The 17,076-nt window shown below is 44.3% G+C and overlaps 3 protein-coding genes and 1 non-coding gene across 7 annotated transcripts; 3 read left to right on the top strand and 1 right to left on the bottom strand.

Moving 5' to 3' along the window:
- The first annotated feature begins 370 nt into the window (after window positions 1-370).
- LOC100833604 (chloride channel protein CLC-f) lies at window positions 371-6,663 on the top strand. Of its 3 annotated transcripts, XM_010236959.3 has the most exons (9): window positions 371-871; window positions 2,572-2,974; window positions 3,260-3,454; window positions 4,345-4,799; window positions 4,879-4,983; window positions 5,086-5,319; window positions 5,412-5,630; window positions 5,729-5,961; window positions 6,197-6,663. In XM_010236959.3, the coding sequence occupies exons 1-9, from the start codon at window positions 533-535 to the stop codon at window positions 6,255-6,257; spliced, it is 2,244 nt and encodes a 747-aa protein (XP_010235261.2). In that variant the 5' UTR covers window positions 371-532; the 3' UTR covers window positions 6,258-6,663. The 3 variants fall into 3 exon arrangements, with proteins under 3 accessions (XP_010235261.2, XP_024316405.1, XP_024316406.1); XM_024460637.1 differs by lacking the exons at window positions 371-871; window positions 2,572-2,974 and having other exon boundaries at window positions 3,292-3,431; XM_024460638.1 differs by lacking the exons at window positions 371-871; window positions 2,572-2,974 and having other exon boundaries at window positions 3,356-3,495.
- A 229-nt stretch (window positions 6,664-6,892) lies between these two features.
- LOC100825419 (probable WRKY transcription factor 2) lies at window positions 6,893-9,751 on the bottom strand. The gene is made up of 7 exons (XM_024461450.1): window positions 9,317-9,751; window positions 8,747-8,920; window positions 7,999-8,606; window positions 7,722-7,904; window positions 7,122-7,616; window positions 6,988-7,039; window positions 6,893-6,904 (listed from the first exon to the last, which is right to left on the bottom strand). Exons 1-7 carry the CDS (start codon window positions 9,749-9,751, stop codon window positions 6,893-6,895), a joined length of 1,959 nt encoding a protein of 652 aa, XP_024317218.1.
- A 1,141-nt stretch (window positions 9,752-10,892) lies between these two features.
- On the top strand, window positions 10,893-11,087 carry LOC112272137. The gene has a single exon (XR_002965832.1). It is a non-coding gene; the product is annotated as a U2 spliceosomal RNA (small nuclear RNA).
- A 1,932-nt stretch (window positions 11,088-13,019) lies between these two features.
- LOC100832983 (pentatricopeptide repeat-containing protein At1g80150, mitochondrial) lies at window positions 13,020-16,882 on the top strand. Of its 2 annotated transcripts, none has more exons than XM_003574654.4 (3): window positions 13,020-14,594; window positions 15,937-16,084; window positions 16,505-16,882. In XM_003574654.4, the coding sequence occupies exon 1, from the start codon at window positions 13,200-13,202 to the stop codon at window positions 14,544-14,546; it is 1,347 nt and encodes a 448-aa protein (XP_003574702.1). In that variant the 5' UTR covers window positions 13,020-13,199; the 3' UTR covers window positions 14,547-14,594; window positions 15,937-16,084; window positions 16,505-16,882. The 2 variants fall into 2 exon arrangements, with proteins under 2 accessions (XP_003574702.1, XP_010235259.1); XM_010236957.3 differs by having other exon boundaries at window positions 15,937-16,097.
- The last annotated feature ends 194 nt before the right edge of the window (window positions 16,883-17,076 follow it).

The raw sequence follows: 17,076 nt of genomic DNA, 5'->3' as shown, positions 1-17,076 counted from the left end.
GTTAGCTTCTTTTGCTGGAAGTGCATTTACTTGGATAGCCATGTGAATTTGGAACTGAAATTTCTAGTGCGTACATAGTTAAGCTCTACTCTTATTTTGAAGGTGAAGAGCATTTGTAACTTATGTGGGGTACATTATGCAGTAGGCAGAAAATTCATGCATATCGACATATTGTTGACTGGAGAAGTTACTTCAAATAGCTGGAAGCTTTCTCCTGAAGCTAATTGAAGATCCCATCAGCAAGTTTTCAAAAGCAAAAAAAAAAAACAAAAAAAAAACTCATCAGCAAACTCAGATTAGTCGAGTCCCGCAAATACAGACTTTGACGAGGGGGTAACCTGAAAAATCACGGGCGCACGCGCTTCCCTTTCCTCCCTCTAACTCTCGCCCACCCCACCCATCGCTTCCCCCGCCTCGCCATCGCCACCCGCCGACGAGATCAGCGCCACAAATTCCAGATCCGCCGAGACCCTAGTTTCGAATGCGATCGCGCTAAGCCCTCGCGCGGCCTGCTGCTGCCCCGGTTGCGGCCATGGCGCACAGCGGCGACCTCGAGCCGCTGCGCGCCGGTGCCGCGGCGCTGCCGTCCACCTCCGACCCGGACTCGCCGTCCACCCCTCGTCGGAACCGCGTGCGCGAGCTTCTGCGGAACCTGGATCGCCGCCTCTCGAGCCGGGGTCGCCACCACCCCTCGGACGGCGCCACGACGCCGCCCGCGGCGACTGGGGCCGGAGAAGCGGGGACGGCCAGGAGGGAGGAGGAGGACAGCGACGAGCTCGGCGACGGCGCGCCGCCCGAGTGGGCGCTGCTGCTCGTCGGGTGCCTCCTCGGGCTCGCCACCGGCATCTGCGTCGCCGCGTTTAACCGCGGGGTAAGTGAAACATCTCCCTGGACCTGGAGAAAGATATTACTCCGTACTTATTTGTTATATTACACGTTGCGTCACCGAGATCTCTGGGTTTTGCCAAGTGCGTCGTCTTTATGAAATATTGAAATTTACTCTGATCTTCATACGGTGATTGTTTGATGATACATGTAAGTCGTGGGGAATTTCCAGCAAACACTTCAGGTTTTAAATGTGAATATACATTGCCATGCATTGTAAGGTCTGTAGGACTCTCCTGTATGGAGTGACACGGAGATTTGGAGTAAACTTCTAATCTGATATGTGGGGGAAGTGATCATTCATGTTGATATTTGTGTGCTGCTCAGGGCGTTAGTGTATTTTTGTCTTCTTTGCGTCAAATATGATGCTATGGGGTTAGGTAGTACAAGCATGACCTCTGCTAGCTAGAGTATTTGTGTTGGTGCCTGATTCCTGATGCTATGAAGTGAGCAAGGGCCAAGGATTCTTGTGCTCCGTATGCTAGTATGGATGATGATTTACCGATTTGATAAGATTTTGTGATGTTTAGTGTCCTTGCTGCTTGTTTTGGTGAACGGTCTGTGTTTATCTGTTCATACTATTTTGTGCTGTGACTTGATGAAAATCTGTAGAGGCTTGCCAGAGTTGTACTGGGTTGATCAGGTAGAAGCCTATTTTCTGTTTGAGTTTTGATAAAGTTTCTGAAAACTGGAAATGTAGCTTCTTTGTGATGAATTTGGATATTTTACCAGTGCATGGCCAAAACATGGGCAACCAATACCTTAGCGTGTGCGAAGAAAAAAAACTGGGCTGGCTTGGGCTCAAACCAAAAGCACCGTAGGAGACTATGGATTCAGAATCTTACCAGCAATCCTAACCAATGCCTCTTCTTATGATTGCTCCAGCACTTCTAAGCTGTTGTAGTTGATTCCGGATCTTGAGCATTACGTCCTCAGCAGTACATTGTTGTTTACTGGCTACCCGTGTGAGTTTTTGCTGATAAAGATTGATATATATATCACAGTAATAGGAGAATCACATACATGAGCTCCAAACACCGAATCTTTATGTCAGTCCCAAAGTGTCGAGGCCACCGCTGCAAACATCTAAATAAGCAGACAGTTAGCCTTGCTCCCCTGGTCTAAGACGATAATGCCAGAAATCATTTTTTGTTATTTCATCTCTCAAAATAGTAATGGACAATCTCCACTTTGTTAGGTATTTCTTAAAATACGTCAACGTGACTCTAATCTCTTATTTGCTTTCTTACTGTAACTGTCAAGCCATGGAGCTAGGGGGTAGTTTGTTCCCAGCCACACATTGCCACACTTCAAGTTAGGTAAGATGGGTGTTTTGTCCAAGCCATACCTTAGGCAAGTTCCCTTTTTATACAACTAGGATCCAGACACTCAAAAAGTGTGGTGCTAAGAATCTGTTAACGTGATCTTACACAAGTTTGGCCAGTCTGTGGTGCACTGGAAAAGTTAGCTCTGAACCAAACATGCCCTTATTTTTCACCTTGCGGTAGGATCCAAAGTCCCTTGCATAATCTTTAGATCTGAAGGAAAAAGGCCTTGCTTTAGAAGACCATAGTCATTGAATAGGCTATTCAATCAGGTTTAACTATTTATTATTTTGAACTAAAAGGTTATTGGTTGGATCTTTCCCAAACATATTTTTGAAAAACATCTGGCTGCCCTTTTCAGGTGCATGTCATACATGAATGGGCATGGGCAGGCACACCCACCGAGGGAGCTGCTTGGCTTCGCCTGCAGAGGCTTGCTGATACTTGGCATAGGATATTGTTAATTCCAGTGACTGGTGGAGTTGTGGTCGGTATGATGCACGGATTACTGGAGATATTTGAGCAGATAAAGCTATCATTATCACCTCAGAGGGAAGGTATTGATTTCATGGGTGCAATCTTTCCTACAATCAAGGCCATCCAAGCTGCAATTACTTTAGGGACAGGATGTTCATTGGGACCTGAAGGACCAAGTGTCGATATTGGTAAATCTTGTGCAACTGGGTGTGCTGAAATGATGGAGAACAACAGGGAACGGAGGATCGCTCTTATTGCAGCTGGATCAGCTGCTGGGATTGCTTCAGGTATTTTAAGTAACTATATCTGTTCAAATCCGTCAGATGTATCTGATAGAAATGAAATAGAGAGCAGCTTGCTAAGATGCTGGCTAGAAGTTAAACAAGAAATAAGTTGCAATAAATAATTCTGCAAGCAAGAGGAACCGCAAACCATATTCAGGAACATTTTAGATCTTTGCTGCACTAAACAACATAATCATATTTCTGCTGGTTACTTTTTCCTTCATACCCATATTCATGCGAGATTTTGTCCTTTATTCTCCTCTGACGCTTATGTTACTATGTATTTAGGTTTTAATGCTGCAGTTGCTGGATGCTTCTTTGCTATTGAAACAGTATTGAGGCCACTTCGAGCAGAGAACTCACCACCATTTACCACTGCTATGATTATATTGGCATCGGTTATATCTTCAACTGTGTCCAATGTTTTGCTAGGGGAGAAGGCAGCTTTTATTGTCCCGACGTATGAACTAAAATCTGCTGCTGGTATTTTATCTTATTCCAATCAAATCTGGTATTACAGAAAGGTAGCTTTTGTTTAGTTAGCAGATATGTATGTGCTCTTACTACTATAGTAGGAAAAACTGGGTGTTCTGGTTTTCTTGTAGCTCCTGGTTTCTAGTGTGTATCTTTTGTTTTCTGCGATAAGATCAGGTCAATCCTATTTTCTAAATTGTAGGTCACTATAGCCCCTTCTGTTTTTCAAATATGACATGTTATGTTTCTAGGCAAATCTATCATGAGAAACTTAGTTTATTTACTTAGTATCATTGCAAACATATATAAATTGGAAAATGCCATCGAATGTAAGGATAACATGTGGGACTTGAGTTTACTTGCTAGTAACGTTTTGGATGATATTTTACAACTTGGCGATGTTTGGTCTGACAACTTATCCAATTTATTATGTACCCCCTTTATAACACTACCTAACATTTGTTTCCTCTATTATCCCATCTAGCATTCATAGTACCCCTTTTGAAGTGGAGGACCTTAAATAAAGGTGTCCTGGATAAGTTATTAACTTATGATTTTATAACACTTAACCTGTACCAAAGGCCTATAGCTGATAATGGCGTATGTTATGAGATTTAATGAGCACTTCTTTTATGTTTTACTTTCTTGTACAGGAGCGAAAACAATAGTTGCAGCACATTTTTGTAGTCTCTCCAGTCTTCTAGCTGTGCAATAATAATCAAATGCGACATTTTCATATATATTTTTAGCTGATCTTGTAAAATCATATTCACTTTTAACGCTTCTATTTCTGTAAATTCTTTGCCTTGCCATCTGATATGTTGCAATTCTGATATTATCTCTAGTGTTTATATTTTCAGTTGTCTAAGCATGCAACTGACTGAAGTTATATTCTGCAGAACTACCGCTCTACCTTATTCTGGGCATGCTTTGTGGGGTAGTTAGTGTGGTATTCAGGCAATTGGTTGTTTGGTTCACAAAGACTTTTGACTTGATAAGGAAAAAATTCGGTCTCCCTGCTGTGGTCTGTCCAGCTTTAGGTGGTCTTGGAGCTGGTTTAATAGCTCTAAGATATCCTGGAATACTCTACTGGGGTTTCACCAATGTTGATGAAATTCTACATACTGGAAAAAGTGCTTCGGCCCCTGGGATTTGGCTGTTAGCCCAGTTGGCTGCTGCAAAAGTTGTTGCAACTGCACTTTGCAAGGGTTCTGGTCTTGTTGGTGGCCTTTATGCCCCAAGCTTGATGATTGGTGCTGCTGTTGGTGCTGTTTTTGGAGGCTCAGCGGCACAATTGATAAACTCTGCCATTCCGGGTAACACTGCTGTTGCACATCCTCAAGCTTATGCACTGGTAAGTTTCATATATGAGTTAGGCAGATAGGTGCAAATTTGATAGGGCCAACAGTATACTGAATTTCTATTCAATTCAGGTGGGAATGGCTGCTACGCTAGCCTCAGTCTGTTCAGTTCCATTGACATCCGTACTGCTACTCTTTGAACTGACAAAAGATTACAGAATTCTACTTCCTCTGATGGTAATGTATTATCTGGTGCATTTCTTATGTGGCTGTAAAAGCATCCAATTTAAAATATTCAATGTAAACAGGTTTAAGTTAATACTTGTTCTCTATAAACAGGGAGCTGTTGGTTTAGCAATATGGGTCCCATCTGTTCTAAGTCACTCCAGCAACAAAGACGTGTTTGAGGCTACATCTCCTCGGCATGGTTATTCTTCACTGTTACCTCCTGCTGATAGGAGTGAGACAGATGGGAGACGACCAGATGGAGATGATGTCGAACTAGCGATTCTAGAAGAAGATCCCTATCACTATGGTAGTAACAATGAAGAGATGCTTCTTGATGAATTGAAGGTTTAATAGTTAAATTTTTACATTTTCTTAGTTTCCTTTGAATGATTGTGCAATACTTTGCGGGCCTTTTCATAAATTATCAACTCTTCCAGGTATCTCGAGCAATGTCAAAGCATTTTATTAAGGTTACACCTACCGTCACCGTCAAGGAGGCAACACTGCTTATGCATGACAAGCAGCAAGGTTGTGTTCTTGTTGTCGACAATGAAGATTTTCTTGAAGGAATTGTAACAGTTGGTGACATTCGTCGTAAAGGCTTTGAATCAAGTGAAGATACTAACAGTACTGGGGGAAATTCGTCTGTTTTGGATGTATGTAAATCTCACACATTTAGTCTTAACTGAACTTACCATCTGTTAATTATTTCTAAGTTAGCAATACACATATTTACTCAAAGGGCCCTTTTCAGGTAAATTCTTCTCTTGTTACATCATGTCTCACACGAGGGTTTCAGTACCATGGCAATGAAAGAGGGTTGGTTACCTGCTTTCCGGACACAGATCTGAGCACTGCTAAGGTGCTCATGGAAGTCAAAGGTATCAAGCAACTTCCAGTGGTCAAACGGGGAGCTGGTCGAAGGAACGACGGCAGGCGTAAGGTCCTCGGGCTTCTTCATTACGAGTCAATAGGACGATGCTTAAGGTGGTCCTTTTTAAGACTTGTTCTTTTACTCAATTAGTTGTACTATTTCTGTAAAAAGAATCCTCTTTGTGCATAGATAATTCTGAGTTAGATAAATCTGACTAAGTTCCAATCCCTCCAGGATTCGAACCACTCACGTAACAATGAGCATCTTATCCACTGAGCTCTTCTGACATTAGACGCTTCACAATTTCTGTAATCAAATAGAAAGATTTGAACTGTTATGCTTGTGCAGGGAGGAGCTCGAGCGGTGGAAGGCGCTTTATGACAGAGAATTTCCAGCAGCCAACAATTAATTGGCACTGAGCAGGGAGCACACTGAACATGAAGAGCAGAAGTTTTGGTTGTACTTTTAGTGAAGATACTGAATACGTAAAGCAACATTTCAACAGAATTAGGGATTTAGGCCCTGTTTGGAAGACGGGTAATCCCATGTAAAGTTTTGGTATTTTGTTAAAATTTGAACTAAATACCAAAGCTCGGCCCAAAATATACTACTACCTTGAATCTGAACAGGGCCTTAGGTTAACTTGAACACCTGTCTTAAAAGAGCCTCGTCGTCAAATGTAAAGTCTTCTGGAGTTTACCAGGATACATATTTTGTATCGAACACAAATTATAAGAGGTGATGGTGTGGTTTTTAGCTTTGATCATTCTGGGTTCTGACATGATCTAGTAACATTGGTTGGCCTTGTTGGAACACATTCCAAGTGCAAGTCTTGTTGAGGCGGAAATTTTTTGTATTTCGTGTCATATCCTATGTTTTGCTCCATGATTGACTGGAAATAGGAAGTATTGCTAGTAGCTCATTCGAAATTGCAGATGAGTTAAAACTGCAAGAACATTAACCAAAAAATCGATACTTTTCTAGGATCCCGAACATGTTATTGTTGACCATATGAATTCTCTGCGTTCCTGTTTATATTAAGAATTATTTGCATCCCTGAAAGAAATAAGAGACGTGGAAGAACAAGATAACATCACCAAAATTGTTTTCATACACAAGCAAAAGAAAATAACAGTTACATGACCCATGTTCCTGCTATCTACATATGAGGATTCTGACTTCTGAGACAACCTACATACACAAGCAAACGAAAATAACAATTACATGATCCATCTTCCTGCTATCTAGCTACATCTGAGGATCCTGAGACAACCTGCCCATCAGCTGCTGGTAAGCTGTCGTCCTATTTGTTGCTGGCTTGCCATGCTGTGCCGCTGGATTCACCTTCTCCTCCCCAGTTAGCGGCATGCGCCTTGCATAGCCCTGCATTGCCGGTGGATGACCAGATATCTGTGATGGCGCAAATGTCCCCAAAGGCGGTGCCAGAACCGCTATGCCGTGTGGCAGCATTCCAGAGGAGAAGGCATCTGCCACACCGGACCGACCAGTTGAGCCATAAGCAGCGAGACCACCAGACTGGGACAGTCTGCCTTGTGCCGGTTCTGGACTCCGGTGAAGGATATTAGCCTGCGGTGGAGCTGGTGGCGCGCCACCAGGGCCAGAACTTGGGCTTCCGGTGTTTCTGGCAGCTGGAACTTCATGGTCATGCTTGCCCTCGTACGTCGTGATAACGGATTTTGGATCGTTTGACGCTCTTTCGACGTGCTTGCGCACCGAACAGCCTGGGTGTGTGCATCTGTAGTAGCTCCTGCACACAGATGGAAGTTCTTCTTCAGTGGATGAAGTACCTGAAGAACATCTACTTGGCTTCCTACCAAAGGATGGAAGGAATTGCGATGACAGTAGGACTGACCTTGGATTTGGATTGCCTTTGACAACTTTCTGCCCGTACTTGCGCCAACGGTAACCATCGTCAAGGATGTCGACATCACTTGTTGTCTGTACAATCACACGAGGCTCCTGAACAGCTCTCGACGCCATAGCCTCTATGTCTATGGTACCTATGGCAGTGGTTGAAGTGACAGAATCCATCTTTCTGCAAATTTTCCAAGAGGACCAATGATCTAACAACCAACATTAGTTTATCGGACCACAGCAACAAGTTAGGGTGATTGGTGAAAAGGTCTAACCTTCTTTTGGATCCGGTCGCATCTCCGCCCCCGTCGAAGCCCAAATAAACGGTACCGTGTGTTCCCTTATTGTCGTCTTCATTGGAGAGCACTGGCGAGCTATCAACAGCTTCTCGCGTCTCCACAGCGGATATGTCTGCAAGTTGATCTGCTGTATTTAGAGAAGCTGACAGTTTTGTCCCAAGAATTTCACCATGCACATCTTGGAAGTGGTGGCTGGGAGGCGGTAAAGGGTGATTGTGGGAACCTTTGTAGACTATCTCTGTTATATGGCCATCCTGACAACGCTCCACTTTTTTCTTGACAGGGCAATTTGGGTGGCTGCATTTGTAGTAGCTTCTTGGATGGTCACTGTTCTTCACTTGCTTCTGTCCATACTTCCTCCAGTTATATCCATCCTCAGCAGCAATGACCGGGGCTAACGAATAGTTCCCGTCTCGGTCTGCATCACACTCTTCTTGTTCTTTGTCCGGGATGGGGATGGGGTGATCATTATCAAACATGAAATCAAGTTTCTTAGGTTTAACACTAGTTGTCCTGGTGACATCCTTGGTTGCAGTTGAGCTAGATTGAAGGCTTAGATCCTGCCGATTATCGCCTACTGAGGTCTGGTTTTGATGAATGGATAATGTCAGGCCAATGCATCATTCAAACAGAGAGTGGCAGATTTGCAAGAACACGAAGAACTGTTGTGACAGATATAGCGGCAGGAAAAAGGTGCTATGAGAGTAAAGTTTGAGCAGATTACCTTGTTCGTGGTTGGAAAAATTGGTGGTTTAGGCCTCAAAATGGGCTGAAAGAAGATTGTACAGCCATCACGTGATGATAGATCTTCATCCTTCTTATGGACCGATGGTATTGCTAGATTAGCATTAGCACGCATAAGAAATGGCAATTTGCCAGTGGTAGGAGAAGGTTGCGCCTGCATAGATCATAAACACTTAAAGAAGTTTCACACCATAAACACAATATATATTCCCTACGTCCAACAAAGGATGTCTCAACTTTGATTAAATTTGAATGCATCTATACACTAAGTAATGTCTAGATACATCCAAATTTTGACAAACTTGAAACATCTTTTGTTGGACGGAGGGAGTACTAATAATCGAAAATTGCATCCCCTATGATAGTAAGGAAGGGTAAATTGCACAGTAGAAATCAAAATGCAGCTACCCTAGTCAGAAAACATTTCAAAAACGATGCAATTTACATATCATTTGATTAATTTGGCATGCACCAACAAAAATGCTCTCCACAGATGATAGAGTATTACATAGCAAATGTTACTAACTGAGACAGGATAGTACTAACATACAATGGCGTTGGGAAGAAAAACTGGCGACTCGAGAAGTTCCCTTGGACTCACGCCCGGTGGAATCACGACCGGAGACCGGATCGACACGGAAGAACCGACACGAGAAGTGTCAATTTGGAGGGCACATAAGCCATTCCCTGGGGCCATCCTTTCTGCAAGGCTGCTACCTGAGATTGGTTTCTCCTTGGCGCCAAACAGGTTTGGTTCAAAATGGGGAGGGGCTTCTACAACTTGAGTAGTTTCTTCCCAGCTCGAAACAACTAAAGAAGGTTTGGCCCCGTCGATTCCATCCTGGGGTTTGTTGTCACCGAAAACATCGGAGCATGGACCTGAGCTCAAATCTTCGTTGAACAAGCTTAACATGAGAGTTCTTGGGCTGGGTGTGGGAAGCATCCAATCCTCCGTCAATGCTCCACGCTTGCCCGTCCCGGACATTGAGATGACAACTGGAGCTCAAACTGAAACAGGGAAAGAAAAATGCACCATTCAAGTTGAGACAACGAACATGAACAATTGTGGTAATAAAATCAAGAACCAAATCAACAAGTGCATCACTGCCTCATTGCAATCTATGATCAGATGCATGTATATTAAGTACATAGAACATATGAATAATCCTAAAGAACTCGATTAAAGTGCAGGCATGAAACCCGACCAATCAAGTAGATGAGATACTGAGCAATCAAACAAAGATAGCAAATGGGCGTGCAATGCGTGCACCTGAAGTGGCCGGGCTTGGTTCCTTCTCCTGTTAACTGTTGGCTGCTGCAGTTGGATCTTCCGCCAGGAAACCAAGAACAGAGACGTCCCCAGCAGTGAACAGAGGCAACAGAGATCTCGCCGAAAGCATGGGATCCTTGCTCCTACCAAGCTGAAATAGCCAAATAGGCATTCCTCCGTCTCCCCGGTTTCTTGTTTTCTTTTCTCGGACAGAGAAAACAACAAAGGGGCGGTGGTTTAGGCGAGGACGAGAAGGGCCGAGAAGTAGTACTACGTTGGAAGGATTCGGTGCAGGCGATGATGGGCTCGAAAGCCTTCGCCGCCGCCTTTTCTGGAAACTCAAACGGTGATCATGTAAGGTATGTATTCTGCATTTCTGCACTGCTGTACACGAGACAAGAACAACAGCGGCAGCGTAGCAGAAGCAAAGGTCCATCCCTTCCCTTCCCAAGCTGATTGCAGATCTTGTCTAAACCCAGGCACATGGGAATGGCCAAATATGGAATGCAAATGCAGGTGCATTGTACTTGATCTTATCGAGACGCCTAGTTTCTGTAAAAAAAAAATTACTGTAAAAAAAATCGTACAGTACATCTGATTGCGTTTTTATGGTCCAAGTGCCATCTATAGAGGAAAAAAGGGAAAAAAAAAGAAGGAATTAGGGCCAGATGGGCTTCTGCTCTCACTATGTTCAGCTTACCGGGCTCTCAAAATTTGGCCCACACAAGCAGCGGCTACCTCCCCGTGGTACTCCCGGGCGGAAGAGTCCTAGGAATTTAGTACCACCACGACGAACGACGACTAGCGCGGCTCAGAGGAGAGCTATAAAATGAGGTGATGCTCAGCGTTGTAACTCATACCTTTCTCGGCCTTTTGGCTAAGATCAAGTGTAGTATCTGTTCTTATCAGTTTAATATCTGATATGTGGGCTATGTGCCCACAACGATATTAAATTTATTTTTCGTGGGGCGGGTCCACCACAGTGGCTTGCCACTGGGGCCCTCGCGTGTTGCCCAGGCGTTGCACTATTGCCTGGCCAGGCGCACCCCAACCAAATCAAGTTTAAAGCATTTTTTGACTGTTACAGTAACGTACTCTCTCTGTTCCAAAACACACCGCGCATAGATCTTTTGGAAAATTCCAAAACACAGCTCGTTGCATATCGATGGGACATGCATGCATGCAGGCTCCTCGTTTCCTCCCTCCCTCGCGGCTTCTTCTACTCCTGCAAAGAAATGGAGCCGGCGCGTCCGGATCCTTCAGTGAACAACCGAGCCATCCATCGTCTCGCCTATCTACGCCGCTCCGTATCAGCCATGCTTGAAGATGGTGCAGTGGTCAGTGCTCGTTTGGCCGAGTTGCGTCGGTCTATTGCCGGTGCAATTGAAGATGGCACTGGTGTTGGTGAAGACGTCGTCGCTGGCGTTCAAGACGAGATGGAGGTGCTGTGCAGCGAAGCTAGTCCGGGGGCCGCACGGCGGCGAGATGCTGCGCAACGAGCTGCAGGTGCCGCGCAGCGAGGCGAAGCTAGTTCTGGTGCTGCACGGCGGCGAGATGCTACGCGACGAGCTGCAGGTTCCGTGCAGCGAGGCGAAGCTGGTCCGGGTGCCGCACGGCGACGAGGTGCTACGCGACGAACTGGAGGTGAATATGAGTAGATGGATGGGAGGTCTGCTATTTATAAATGGGACTTTGCAAAAGTTGAATTTCATGACGGGCGGCAGCTTGCAGCTCCAGCCGCGGGCGCGAACGAAAGCCTGGAGTACAGTAGCGCTGCATGCATGCAACTGATTGGCCTGCATGGCGCATGCGTGCGAGTGAGAGGGCTGGTTCGGGAGTCGGAATCCACGGCGCGCGCCAGAAAATTTCGGGAGTATTCCGCATCCGCGCGCGGGAGCGCAGAGAAGAGTACCCGCGCGCGGGAGCGCAGAGAAGAGTACCCGCGCGAATTTGGCTGAAAAGGGAATCGCAACGGATGGGTAGGAATTAATACCACGCTGGAATCAAGAATGATGTGTTCCTCAGGAGTACGTGGAAGGGCTGTGCCTTGGCCTAAGTGCATGAAAACATACGAGCTGTGTTTTGAAACGGAGAGAGTAAATAAATGGAAACAGTTTTATTCGGTGAGCAGGTGATGGTGTTGAACTAAGAGCACACCGACAAAAAACTTCTTACAAACTGTTTTGTACGTTCAACTTGTTTTGAAAATAATTTTTAATTTATCTAGAACGAATGTTTGGTTGAACTGGAGAGCTTTGCCCCAGTCAAATCAAGTGACACTCCACAACATCAAACTGGGATATGGGCACTTATCTCTCGGTGCCACACGGTCGTAGAATACCAAAAAAGGTTTATTTTGGTTTTCTGAAGAAGTGGAATAAAATTGCTGATTGCAAGGACACAGTAGATCTCAGCTATCACATTCCGGGGCTCCGGCGTGAGGAATTTTTTCTTCTGGTGGCCATTGGCCCATTACAAGTAAATGATGTTTTACACTACATTAGATTAATTTCTCCTTCACTCGTTTTGAAAAAAAATATTGAATCTTCCCTTCACATTTCAACAACCGAAAGTCGTTTAATCTTATTCTCATATTTGCCACTAACCACTTGCATGCTTTTTTCCTCAAGAAGTTGAAAGTTTAACAATGCACAAGTGTTTGATATCTTTTTGCAAATGTAAATACTCTACCATTATTATTTACTACCTCTGTTTTTTTTCTATAAGACGTTTTTGCCTCCTGCCAAAATGACTTATAAAAAGGAACAGAGGCATTACTTTTTTTTTTTACAACTGAACAGAGGCATTACTAGTATTTGATTTAGCAGAGCAGCACTCCTGTAATGAAAGAGATACTTTTTGTTTTGTACAAATGGACCGGTCTCGTTATCGGCTACGGCCTGAAAACAGCCCGCACCGAGGCCCAACTACTCCGGGCTTTCTGTTGTTAAACCATGGGCTTTTCGTGAGTCCGTTCGACCGCACGGTGGGTCGCGCCTCCACGCAGCCATCATCGCGGTGGAACTCTCTCCTCCCCAACCCCCACCTTCGCCCATGGCGGCCGCCTCCACGCCGCCGTCACACTAAACCCCACCCCTAGACCACCACCAGCCCCACTGGCCGCGACAAGCCCGCACTGCCTCCACAGGTCCGGGCAGATCAGATGCTATCCCTCGGCGCCATCCGCAAGCTCTGCGCCGCCTTCGACGCCGTCGCGCTCACCGTCATCGCCGCCGGCCTCTCACACCCCCGCAGCCGCCCCTTCTCCGCGCGCGCGCACTCCACGCCGCACGATTTCCCCACCATCGCTTCCTGCCGCGCCGCGGTCGTCAGGTCCAAGAACCAGCGCCGCCGGGCCCCCAACGACGCCCCCGCTGCCGCGGAGGACAAGGGGTCCACGGACTCTGAGACGCCGCTGCTCGTCAGGATCAAGCACGAGCGGGACCCGAAGCGCCTTTACGAGCTGTTCAGGGCCAATGCGCACAACCGCCTCCTTGTGGAGAACAGGTTCGCCTTCCAGGACGCTGTGGCGCGGCTGTCAGGTGCTCGACGGAATGACCTCGTGGAGGAGATCCTCGAGCAGCACAAGGCGTTGCCCCAGGGGAGGCGGGAGGGGTTCGTGGTCAGGATCATCGGCCTGTACGGGAAGGCCAGGATGCCCGAGCACGCGCTGCGGACTTTCCAGGAGATGGAGATGTACGGGTGCACATGCACGAACAAATCGTTCAATGCCACGTTGAAGGTACTGATGCAAGCGCAGCTGTTCGATGAGGCACTGCAGCTGTTCGAGGAGGGGCCGGGGAAGTATGGGGTTGAGCTAGATGACATTTCATACAATACGGTGGTGAAAATGATGTGTGACATGGGGGAACTGCGTGCAGCCTACCGTGTAATGCAGGAGATGGAGAAGGAAGGGATCCAGCCTGATGTCATCACATATACGACGCTAATGGCTGCATTCTATAAGAATGGCCAGCGTGAGGTTGGGGATGGCCTGTGGAACCTCATGAGGTTGAGAGGATGCATGCCAACACTTGCGAGTTACAATGTAAGGATTCAGTTCTTGATTAACAGGAGAAGGGGCTGGCAGGCAAATGATTTGGTGCGGAAAATGTATGCGGCGGGGATAAGACCAGATGAGATCACATACAATTTAGTCATTAAGGGTTTTTTCATGATGCGTGAGCATGAGATGGCCAAGACAGTCTTTGGCGCGATGCATGGGAGGGGATGCAAGCCAAATGGAAAGATTTACCAGACAATGGTGCATTACCTGTGTGAACGAAGGGAGTTTGATCTGGCATTCAGGTTGTGTAAAGACAGTATGGAGAATAACTGGTTTCCGAGTGTTGATACTATTCACCATCTGCTGAAAGGCCTTATGTCAATATCGAAGGACAGGAACGCAGGAGAGATAATGAAATTGGTTATGGGGAGAAAATCTTCGTATTCGGGTGACGAAGTGAGGGCCTTCCAAGACATATTGTCACATGGGAAGACTGGAAGATAAATCCATTGCTGGATGGAAAGTTTAGATGTAAATCAACCGCATGTAACTGTAAGGCTGTTGTTGACATTCTTTTATTCTAATTTTGTTTTGCAACCGGATTAGAATAAAATAGATTAAAATGGTTTTGAGTACCCAAATCATTTTCTGCACACCTCAGATAGCCTGTGCTCAGATGCTTAACTTATTCAAGTCATAGAAGAACCTTTACCTTTAACCGAAATATCATGGGCCAGGTGGACTAAGAGAATTTGTGTTATGCCTGTGATCATCCCATCGGCTAAAGCTTCCAAATTGACAAACTTAATGAAAATATAGAAAATAGTTGATGAATATTGCCAAGAAAGAACTAAGCACATATTGTAAAACAACTAATAAGTGACATGAAACATTGTGTCTAAGCTTTAAAAGAGTTCCTTCCATCGAAAAATATATGCAAATATTGCAAAGAAAGAATTAAGAAAATGCTATGAATATGAGCTATCTGGAAGTTATATTATATTAGTCTTCAAGCTCATGATACATGTTTTTCTCTGAAGCTCTTCTTGATGATAATTTCAAATTTGTAAATGATCAACACTAATGCAACAATTAGTAACAGTTGACAATTTGTCACTGTCTCGCTGAATGACTGAATGTCCAAAAACTAATAATTAATGTGGCATATACATTTCTACTGATATGATGTGTTGCAGCCACCTATCCGAAGTGTTAGTCGAGGTCAGTAGTTAACAGCTTTGCCTAAACAAATTGACATAACTCGGCTATATTGTAGAAATACTTCGTAATTTCTTTGTATTTATGGTTGTGCCATCCACACACTTTCTCATCATGTATCAAACATGGTTGGAGATGTGTGATTTTCAGCCGGATGAGCTGATTGAAGACACGTTGCTCATGTTTTCTAGGGATGAAGTAGTTATCATTTTATCCCAGTTTTCCTCAACTTTAGATCCATGTTATACTGTTACTATATATTGCCACCAAGGGGACTGTTATTTCTCCCTTCCACCAGTTGATAATTATCATGTCTTTAGAGTTTTAATTACTGCTACATAAATTTTATTTTGATTGCTTTTAGAACAATTCGCAGGAGTAATCTCTGGAGAGAGTTACGTGTTCTATTAGACTGATATTTGAGTGATTAACTGCAGTTACTCAATTCTTATGAAAAGTCCTAAATTTGTCATATTCGGATACCTGGTCTTAAAACACAAGCGAGTTCCTTTTCAATTTCAAATGTTATCTCATCTTCGACACACAAAACATGAGATACAATAATCACAGAGCATCAATAATGCAATTTTATGTCCTTTTTATGGGTCCTTTCAAGTCAGCGTGAATGATGCTAGTGATCACTGATCACCACTACAATGTTGTCTTTTCTTTACAGTTGGCATTCCTTCAAGCTTGTTTGAAAGCTTCAAGGAGAGTACATCAAAGTGGATGTTGATCAAAATACAGGACCATAGAGGTTTAGAGGAATGGGATTGTTGGGTCACTCGACCAGCGTCATTACCAGGACCATTGGAAGCCACGAGGTAGGAGAAAATGGTAATAACTGAGTCAATTTCAGATACTCTATCACATAATGTCTCAGCAAACATGATCATCTTGATATCCACTTTGTCAGAACTCTGAACTCTGTCTTCGATTGAAAAGAAAGAGTGTTTTTCGAGACCATAACAAAGCAAAATTAATTGTCCTGCCACTTTGTGTGTGAATTTTAGATCTTTATCTTCCAATTTTTTGTAAATGTAGCTGGCCTCTTTATTGCCGATTTGTGTACTTAATCTTACACAAATAGAAGCATTGTTTCCTCTTGCTTGTTCTTAACCTACCAATAGAACATACATCACCCATGCAGGTATATTAAATTTGGCCTGGCTATCTGCAGCTTTGCAGGTTTTGCTCTAGGACAGCAAACTCAACTAATTATCATCGTTTCCCCTTTCTGACAGGCAGAAGTTTCCAAAGCCCTACGAAGCTGTTGCTCGGAGCATTGAAAAGGACAGCAAGCATATGGATCGATGGCAGCAAAGGAGGTTTCTGCCCTGATTACCAACAGATGGAGAACACTGCACGCAGGAGCTTTGTACACGCAGCATAGCCAGCCACCAGAGCTTTTTATACCACAGCATGTAGCATAGCCATTTACTGCTAACTGTGTCTAATTGAATGTTACACATACGCTGATACTTCAGTCAGTATATCAACATGTTCTTGTTACTGCAACTGTAAATTTACAACATTGTTAGGGCATGTACAATGGTTGATAAGACTGTCTTATCTTAGGCATTCCACGTCAATTAGAAAAAAAAAGAAAACATGTTGTACAATGGGTTATCTCTTAGTGTTCTATCTTAGAATTAATGTTTAGATGAATAAAATTAACTAAATAAATGCTAAGAAAAGGTGAAATCTAGTACAATGGTAAATTTGTCTTATTTTTGTCCTATCATTCTTGTGAAAATTAAGAGAAGTCTTGTGACTTTTCTTCGTTTCTTTCTCTTCCACATCAGATTTTATCCTA

Source organism: Brachypodium distachyon, chromosome 3, assembly GCF_000005505.3.
Source record: "Brachypodium distachyon strain Bd21 chromosome 3, Brachypodium_distachyon_v3.0, whole genome shotgun sequence".
In the NCBI taxonomy this organism is placed as follows: domain Eukaryota; kingdom Viridiplantae; phylum Streptophyta; class Magnoliopsida; order Poales; family Poaceae; genus Brachypodium; species Brachypodium distachyon.
This window is presented reverse-complemented; position numbering and strand designations above follow the sequence as displayed.